The sequence below is a fragment of the Corylus avellana genome, chromosome ca8, assembly GCF_901000735.1.
Source record: "Corylus avellana chromosome ca8, CavTom2PMs-1.0".
Lineage (NCBI taxonomy): Eukaryota > Viridiplantae > Streptophyta > Magnoliopsida > Fagales > Betulaceae > Corylus > Corylus avellana.
Genome location: NC_081548.1, coordinates 25,226,971 through 25,236,799, shown reverse-complemented (window position 1 = coordinate 25,236,799; position 9,829 = coordinate 25,226,971). Strand labels below are relative to the sequence as shown.

At 38.3% G+C, this 9,829-nt stretch overlaps 2 protein-coding genes across 3 annotated transcripts; one reads left to right on the top strand and one right to left on the bottom strand.

Moving 5' to 3' along the window:
• The first annotated feature begins 102 nt into the window (after positions 1-102).
• Positions 103-2,017, top strand: LOC132189853 (glucan endo-1,3-beta-D-glucosidase-like). Its single transcript, XM_059604667.1, has 3 exons — positions 103-921; positions 1,006-1,619; positions 1,804-2,017. The coding sequence occupies exons 1-3, from the start codon at positions 185-187 to the stop codon at positions 1,833-1,835; spliced, it is 1,383 nt and encodes a 460-aa protein (XP_059460650.1). The 5' UTR covers positions 103-184; the 3' UTR covers positions 1,836-2,017.
• A 1,423-nt stretch (positions 2,018-3,440) lies between these two features.
• LOC132189226 (glutamate receptor 3.3) lies at positions 3,441-8,660 on the bottom strand. Of its 2 annotated transcripts, none has more exons than XM_059603848.1 (7): positions 8,352-8,660; positions 7,364-7,756; positions 5,892-7,231; positions 5,523-5,800; positions 4,950-4,981; positions 4,446-4,849; positions 3,441-3,996 (listed from the first exon to the last, which is right to left on the bottom strand). In XM_059603848.1, exons 2-7 carry the CDS (start codon positions 7,626-7,628, stop codon positions 3,568-3,570), a joined length of 2,748 nt encoding a protein of 915 aa, XP_059459831.1. In that variant the 5' UTR covers positions 7,629-7,756; positions 8,352-8,660; the 3' UTR covers positions 3,441-3,567. The 2 variants fall into 2 exon arrangements, with proteins under 2 accessions (XP_059459831.1, XP_059459833.1); XM_059603850.1 differs by having other exon boundaries at positions 8,556-8,660.
• Between the last annotated feature and the right edge of the window lie 1,169 nt (positions 8,661-9,829).

Below are 9,829 nucleotides of genomic sequence, written 5' to 3'. Positions count from 1 at the left end.
TTGTAATTAGTTTTTCTTTCATAAAATCATGGCAAGAAACATTAAGACATATATATATATATCCGGATAAAATCAAACATGTAATTCCCAAAAAACCACTTGCATTAATCTTCATCTCAAATATTGGTACATATATCCCCACCTTTCCTAATAATCTCCAGTACCATCGTTTCAAACTACAGCCATGGCTAAAACCCACCTCCTTCCTCTCCTCCTCCTCCTTCTGCTCAAGCCATTGCCAAATGTTTATGGCGTTGGCATAAACTATGGCACCCTCGGCAACAACCTTCCATCACCCAAGAAAGTAGCCCAGCTCCTCCAGTCCACTCTCATCGACAAGGTCAAGATCTACGACTCCAACCCAGACATCCTCCAAGCCTTTTCCAACACCGGGATCGACCTCATCGTCGCCGTCGAGAACTCCCACGTAGCCAACGTCAGCTCCGACGTTTCCGCCGCCGACGAGTGGCTCGCCTCCCGCGTCGTCCCCTTCATTCCCGCCACTTCCGTCGTAGCCATTTGCATAGGGAACGAGTACTTGACCACAGACGATGACAAGCTCGAGCCTAACGCGTTGGTTCAAGCCATGCAGAACATGCACTCAGCGCTTGTATCCCGTGGGCTCGACCGTAAGATGAAGGTCACGACGCCGCATAGCATGGCTGTTCTTGCTTCTTCGTTTCCTCCCTCTGCTTCAACTTTCGCCTTGAACCTTATGCCGACGATGACAGCCATTGCCGGCTTCCTAGCTGACACCGGAGCACCGTTTATGGTCAATGCCTATCCATATTTTGCGTACCGAGCCAACCCCAGCACAGTCAGTTTGGAGTATGCATTGCTAGGAAATGACACCCACGGCGTCCATGACCCAAAAGGGTATTCGTATACCAACATGTTGGATGCACAAATTGACGCTATCAGGTTGTTAAATTTAATAATTTAATTTATATTTTAAAATTTATTTAAATAGATGAATTTCATCATTTAATTTATGTTTTAACACAGGTCGGCGATCAATGCTCTGGGGTTTGGAAACCGGAGAATCGAGATAACAGTATCGGAGTCGGGGTGGCCATCGAAGGGGGGCTCCGGTGATACAGCGGCTACTCCACAAAACGCAAAGACTTACAACTCTAGGTTGATTGAACGTGCGCAGTCGTATAAAGGGACACCCATGAAGCCGAAAGATAAGGTTGAGATATTTGTGTTTGCTCTGTTCAATGAAAACAAAAAAGAAGGGGATGCGAGCGAGAGAAATTTTGGGATTTTCAATGGGGATGGGTCTAAGGTATATGATGTGGATTTGAGCTGCCAGTTTTGCAGCAATGGAGGGACAGTTGGGTTTAGTGAGAAAGTCTCCGGTGGATATAGGGGTCCGTCGGTCTGGTGCGTGGCCAAGCCGCATGCTGATGAGAAGGTGCTTCAAGCTGTGTTGGATTTCTGCTGTGGACCTGGTGGGGTGGACTGCAGGGAGGTTTATGAGAGTGGGGATTGTTTCCAGCCTGACAAGCTTATTGCACATGCATCATATGCCATGAATGCTTATTATCAGATGCATGGGAGGAACTATTGGAACTGTGATTTCAAGGGCACTGGCCTTGTTACCTTCGGTGATCCAAGTAAGAATACAGACCACATTTTCTCCCACTTACATTTTGTTTTTTCTTTCATGTTATTCTTAATTAATTACTCTCGAATTCCCCCAAGTTTTGACCTCCAAAATACCCTTTTTACTATAAAATCTATACAAACTGACACATATGCTTACTGTTTTTTCGGTTTGTTTTATTACTGATTGATTAGGTTATGGAAGATGCCGGTATCCTCAACAGTGATGCATGACTAAAAGAATGACGACAGAGGTCTCAATGTGGTTGACAGCTCTTGTATTGTTTGTTGCTACTATAAGTAAATGTGAAATATGTTCAGTACTGAGGAACAATGATTTGATTTGATTTGGTCACCACCGAACTTCAAAAGATGGGATGCTATTGTGAGGGGTTTTGAATATTTTGTAGGTTTGTCTGAAAAAGGGTAGGGGATAAGAAAAGGTATTTTCATTGGGAGAAGATAAAGATCGATGCACATGGTTAAAGTTGAGCATAAAAAACCTCCCCACAATCAAAGGCTTTTTTGTTTGAAAAGTTATCCCTCTTTAAGGGATGGAAATTGGAATTGGGGTGTTGAGTTTCAAGTATTTTTCATATATAATTGCAATATGTGCCATCCGCAATTTTAAGTGAGAGGACATTTGAGCATACTGGTGTTTGGATAGTCTGAACAAGGTGAGGCTCGGGTGCTTAAACTGCAACGTTCAATTTTATATTATACTAATGACAATACCAAGGTGTTTTTTGAAAGAGAAAGATTGAACACCATCATAATTCAACGCAGATTCGACACCATGATCAAATGCACCATGAAAATTTACAGAGAGAAGAGACATACCCTGTAGCAAGCAAGCTCTGGCATTTCTACATTCTAACTGAATTTAATACATTTTCTACATGAATCTTCTAGTATTATTAATTCAACAATTCAAACTTCAGTTGTGAGCAGGAATATTTTCAATTTTGTGGAAAGTAAATTTGATGCCAAATCCAATAGTTAGGACCATCCAAACACAACACCTCAAAGGAAAGGCATAAATAAAGAACTAGAAATTAAAGAGGAATGTACAATGGCCTAGGGCATTTGAATATCTATTGCAACATAGGCCGTGGGTGTGTGTGCATATGTAAAATGTCTCTGACTGTACATATCCACTTATCTATGGGTCGCAAAATTAATACACACAAAACTTACAACTCTTCTCAAAATCAAGAACACAATCAAGGATTTAAGGCAAAATAGAAGAAAACTCAATCTTTTAAGTGTCTTTTAAAAAAATAATAAAAATATGTGGCCTAAGCCGTCGTTAGTGGGTTTTATAGAGAAAAACAAGTCCAAACCTAAAAAAGCAAAATAAAACGAAACGGCCGAGTTGTGTTCAAACAGATAGAAGAAAAAAGTCACGTTTGAATGGAACCTCGCGATGAAGTCTCGCAGTTAAACGAGCTTCAACCGAACGTGTAAGGTTGTTGAAAATTGTAGCACTTAGTCGGACGGACGTCGATCGTCACTTGACCGAGCATCTCGGTAAGTCCCTACAGTTGAACGGGGTCAACAGGCCATTGACCATGCAACACATATACAACACACAGTCAGGAGCACGATATATTGTAGATAGATCTAGGACCAAAAATGAAAAAGTAATATGAAGCATATTTCAACGTCAGCTTCACATTTGGCATTGAAATCCATTGACATGTATAAAACAGGATCTTGGAATACAAAATGCTTCCAGCACATATTCCTACAAAATAAAGTCTTTTTCTTTTTTTTTTTAAAGACAAAATAACCGATACAAGCGCATATAAACAGTTATAATCTAAATTACATTTTTTTTTTTTTTTGATAGGTAGTTATAATCTAAATTACTGACATGTAAAGTTACTATTAAGGATGATAAAACAGATGAGTTAACTGCCTGAGTTGATGTTGATGCCAGCAGTCACTTTAATTTGTTTATCTCCTGGGATTACTCTCCAACTCCTTATCAGTGTCGGATAATGATCTTTCCACTTTCCTTCTTTTATTTCCACTATTTGAGTGGTCTGACTTCTCGTCCATCAATGATATCAATCTCCGAACACGCCCAGAAATTGAGTGACGTGAAACAGGTGAAACAGATTCTGAAGGGGCAGCACGGCATAACTTCGGCATAATCTGCACGAAATATATGAAGAGTGCAATGAAGCAAGCTATCCCACAAATAAGGAAGAGGCCCCAGAAGCTTTTAAGCTGAAGCTGATCCGACTCAATTTCAGTAGTCTCTAAACTGCAAGCACTTCGCATCAGCCACTTATCACGGATCCGCTGGAGATCACCATTCTCAGACAGTTGTAGAATCGCAGTTGACATGTCAACTGCTAAGGGAGAGTCCCGTGGAAATGCCTATCATGTGAAGGACAATAAAAGGGGTTAAAAAAAAGAACAATAAAATGTCAAACTTATTTGTCATTTACAATAGGCTAAAGTCTACAAAGAGATTTACTAAAGTACATCCATCTTTAATCAAGTAAATAACACATATCAGCAACCATATGCCCTTTCTAATTCTTTTAATAGATGTCTTACTACTTAATTGAAATATGGTCTAAGAGTAATGTTATAAACCACATTTTTATCCCACAACTATCCTACATTTTTGTTTAACAAGAACTGATTGGTTGGGACTACGGATAGTTGTGGGATAAAAATTTAGTTTCTAACATTATTCTTATCTAATGGTTGTTTGGGGCTGTCACATCAGCATTGTGGGATAGATGTAAAATAAAGATTTCATTTATAACATTAATCTTTATAAAACTCATTAAGAAAGCTCCTGGAAAGCAAATACTCACAAAACCCCATCCGCTTTTGGTGAACTCTTGACCTACAACCCTGAATTTGCACTGACTTGAGAGGAAAAGTTCTACATATGGGCGTTCGTCAACAATTGCAGCAACACCGCCTTTTTTAGGACCAAGCAGAAGGGCTGAAGCATATGCTTCAGGTGATCCAAGGGGAACGAGCCTAGAATTGGAAATGCCAAGTTCCTCTAAATAGTGTTCAGCAAAAGAACCCACTTGGTACCCAATTGGCTCATCGCTACTCTTTAAGCTGTCAATCCCTTTGATATGGGAGGACAGCTGCTGCACTGTGAGGATTGATGTCAGACTTGCAGTGTAGCTTGAGTTAATTATCAAAACTACAAAGAGCCATATAAGTAGCACCATACGACCAAGGGTGCTCACAGTATTCTCTTCTGCACAAGGAATAGAGAAAGCAACTCAACAAAATTAAAAACACTGCATTATGCCCTGCTATTAGCACAGTGTTTACAAAAGGACCCGACTTCTACTTACTATGGGCGAAAAACAGAGTTGAGAGGCTAAACCTGCAAGTTTAACAAACAGAAGATGCATCAGAAACAAATAACTTAGAATACTAGCAAGATGTTCTATTGGTTTAGAAGTTGACTAATATAAATACTCTATTAAATTATGTAACATGACTTAGTGGCCCCTTAATATACCTCAACTGGTATTAACAAAAATATGATTAGCAATTTAACCGTACAGAAGGAGGCAGGATCAAGAAAAGAAAAACCAGTAAACCCCACCTCCCAACCCCCAAAACACCAAATTTCATAATATTTTCCACGTCAGACCTTGAAATGTTTTTAATTTAATGAGCATTTTGGCACAACTGACGTCTCTGCTTCTTATCTAGCAGCTATATGTCAAGTAGACTACTTAGTGCATGTAGAATCCTTAGTGCATAGGGCAGCAATCAAAATATTCTGCCACTAACAATCCCCTGCTATACCGCTATCAAGAGCTGTATTATCCTAATTAATTATAGTCTTTTATGTGCATATACATGTACATCACATACATAACATATTCTTGAAGTGAGTGTATCACTGAATAACTCACCATAGAATGGTTATAAATTGTTTCTTAGGAGGGCCCCTGAATTCATCATTTATTCTATGCTCCAGAATCCACACGACTATTCCAATTAGAAGAAAGAAAGAAGCAGTGACAATCCACATATATTTATTAAATGGCCGCAGGAAAGCCCAAGCACCAGAATTCAGTTTCTTAAATGGGGCCACAACAACAAGTCCAGATGAAGCAAATGGCTGCGTAAAATCCACAATTTTTGTCCGATTTGTGACAATTGCAATGTCACCAACAGCAGCATCAAACTTCTGTAACAAGGAAATGGGAGATTTAGCACATGTAAAAGAATTAACTTTATAATTTAAAATCTGAAAACCAAATTTATAATGTAGTACTCACACCCGCTGTGATCGAAGTTACAAGGTCCGTGTAGATTGGGTTTTCATGACCATCTCCAAAGGAAACAAATCGGTATGGAACAGCATAAGGTAACAAGCTTACAGCTGCTGTAAATACATCAATGCAGAAACCCTTGAAAGTATCAGTCCCTCGCACTTGCGATACAAATTCCCGGAAACTAGCTCGATTAGGTACACCAATTTTCAACTCTTTCCCATTGTTTGGGAAAACCCATCCACGGGGCTTTAATAATGTCTCTCCTGGCCAGATAACACTGTACAGTTGCTGGTTCACACTTGAACGATTAGGTGGCTTCACATAGAGCATCTCAGGAGGCACAACTGATAAACCAGAATAGTTTGACCAGTAACCAATCCGTCGAGAACCAGTTCCAATCACGTTAATAATGTCATATGCAGGGAGAATAAGAGACCTATCTGAGTTAAATTTAATTGGACCTGTCAAGCCAACAAGGTTACTCTGCAAGATGTTCTGCAACAGGAGCATTCCATCATCAAAAACGCTCATTGCTTCAAGGTGGAGATTACCTCCTACAGAATGCAACCTAGAATCATTAGAAAATGAAATAACTCCTCCCTGGTTAAAAAATGCATCAATAGCATGAGCAACCAGCCAAACAGAATCATAAGCATAAAGCCCATACGAATGCAACCCCCGAGAACCACCAGTTATCTTTTTCCACCTAGAGAAAAAGTCTCTTTTTCGATCTGAATCTGGTGTATGTTGGCGCAAAACAAGAACTCCTTGCATTGAATCCATGGTCTCTGAAGGAAGAGGAGGAGAAGAATCTAAAACAGATGAAAGCCAATCAGTAGCTATCCACACATAACCATTGCCCATCATTCCAAGATACCGGGCCACCGACAAAACCATGAATCCAGAATTAGGATTTACATGCAGAACAATAATCCGAGATTCCATTAATGCAACCTTAACCATCAGATCCATAATTTCACTCCGATTAACTCCAGACCCGGGGCTAATTCCCTCCTTGTAGGAGATTCTACAGCGCCTCTCTGCTAGTTTATCATCTAATGCTGATACACCATTCCGTCCATTGTCATCATCAATGAAAATTGCAATTACCTCCTTCCAACCATAATAATCAACAACCTCAGCCACAGCCGTCATTTGGTACAAATCACTCTGAGTAGTTCTAACAAAAAAAGGAAACTGAATGGAAGAAAGAGACGGGTCTGTAGCCGCAAATGATAATAGAGGAACTTGGAGTTCAGTCACAACATGGGATATAATATGGGCAACTACAGAAGATTGCGGGCCTATGATAGCGACTATATCAGTCTCCATAAAATGCAAAGCTGTAATACAACATAATAATCAGTATATCCGATTAGGATTGTTGGATTCTTTTAAGAACAGAATTCTTTCCAATGATAAAGATACACAAATCCAGCAAGCAACTTACAGTAAATTGAGGGAAAATAAAGTACCTTCAACCATGCCAAAAAAACCACTGCAATTGGAATCTTGCATTTGTACAACAAGTTTTGTTCCATGGAGAATGCTGGAATTGGAGTTGACATCTTTCACAGCTTCCTCGATGGCAATCTTGGCAACTCTTCCAATGGTAGAGTCAAACGAAAAAACAGCTCCAACATTCACAACAGCAGGTCTTGAAGAAACATTCTGGCTAAACCCATATGGGAACACCCCGAAATGGAGAAGCAGTAACAACATAAACCAAATAAGATTCATTTTGAACAAGTGGAACAGTTATCTTCACCTGCCCCAAGATTAATCTGACACAGGGTTTCCGCGATAGAATTTGTGCAGAATTGAGAACAAAGAATTACCCATCAGATCTTAGAATAAAGAACCTCCATCTGGAACAAAAAAATATAATTGTGCAAAAACCATATTAGAGACCCGGATTACAAAAGCCTAAGTCCTGATAGAACATGGTAAAACAAACAGAACTTAGTTAACTAGTTCAACACTGATGCTTGACTGGTTTCAAGAGACAGTAAAGGGAAAGAAGCTCAAATAAAATATTTTTTTCTCAAATAAAATATTTTTCCTAATTTGGGACCCAAAAACACCACAACTCAACCAGGCGCCGTACTGATAATTGGGTTGGTTGGCGTAGGTTTTTTTGAGCTTCCGTCTGAAAGCCATATGCTTCAGAATTTCTCATTTCTTTTCTTCAGCTTTATCATCAATCATTATTACAATAAGAAAGCAACGAGCACTTAAAAATGGAAGCTAGCATCTTACAGCATAAACTAGAATCAGATACTCTCTTCAAATCAAAGCCTACAGCCCATATGTTACTGAGAATATCTCATCCATGAAGCCAAGTACTATAATCCTCAGAAATAATTAGAGAGAGAAAGGCAAAAAAAAAAAAAAAGAACCAAAAGAATAGAGGTGAAAATAAAGACCCAGATGACGAACTAACCGGAAAAGGCAAAATCTTACATGGAATTAGGCGGATTGCAATCATCAACCTTAACACTCTTGAAGAAAGAACAGCTATGTGGGTTAACCAAAAAAAGTGCATTGAACGCTTAAAGATTAAAAGGTGAAAACCCGGAAGAAAACAACAAGACGAAATAGAAATCCACGTGGGAAGCAAATGAAGGGTGGCAAATTGCTTTGGAAAGGAGACGGACGCTACCATACTTGATTCGACGAGACAACTCTGGGCCTCAGTCGGGGGTGCCCGCAGACGCAGCTCGTGATAGGTGATTCGCGCGAACATTCCAGTTCCACTGTTTCAGTGAGTCTTTCCATAGTATGCTTTGCTCGTGGGTATCAATAAAAACGTTCTATTTATTTTATCCATTTTTTTCAAAGTGAACTCCAACACGTTATTTCTTTAATTTCTTTTAAATATTATTTTTTAATTTTTTTCATTATATTATTACCGATGTGACCTCGTACAAAGAAAGAGACAAGAGAAAAGGAATAAAGAAAATATTTAGTCCAGTGAATAATAGTCTTTTACTATTTACTTTGCCACCAAATATATATTAGCCTCTACCTAATTTGTTCAATGTGAAAAAATGGGCAATCATTTAGCTTATATGTGCATTTTACTTAGTCTGCTAGAGATTCTCTTACGGTTTCATTTGTCTTTTACATTTTTTTTTTTTTTTTAGGGTCGTCAATTTTTTACTTGGTATTTGAACTCAATACAAAATTAACAGTTTATAGTTAAGAGATTTGGCCTATTTAATTAAGTGTTTTGAGTTAAGGTTGATCTAGATAATCGTATACTGCCTCGACATTATCCAAGTCCGACATGCGATATTTAGTGTTGGTAATTTTTAATAAGACCTATAAACCCACAACGAACCCAACGTGAAATTAGTAGGTTATGGTTGAATGATCTGACCCGTTTAATTAAATAGTTTTAGTTAGGGTTGATATATATATTCTTATATCAATGCTTCCAAACAACCCGAATCCAACGTCCAAACACAAATTATCGGCCCTACTCCTTTTCAAGTTATTGAACCAAAAAACAAAAAATAAAAAATAAATAATGGTATAAACCACATTTATATTACACATCTACCTCACAATGTTGACGTGACAATTACAAACACATCAATGTTGTAGGATAGGTGTTACATAAAAATGTAGTATACAATATTTTTTAATAAAAAACAAAAAAATAATGTTATAAATTATATTTTTATCTCATAGTTATCTTGTAATGCTGATGTGACAATGTCAACTAACCTTTAGATCAGTTCTTTAAAAAAAAAAAATAATAAAAATCTAAGAATCTCTTATAATTGTTGGTTGTTGGAATGATGTGTTTTAGCATATTTTCATAATTTCATAAAATATACTGCATAATTTTATAAATGTGAATTAGTTGGAGAAAGTGAACCACTCGGGCAAGTTGAGGAGGGCACAGGGATGAGGAGAATAAACAATGACATGAT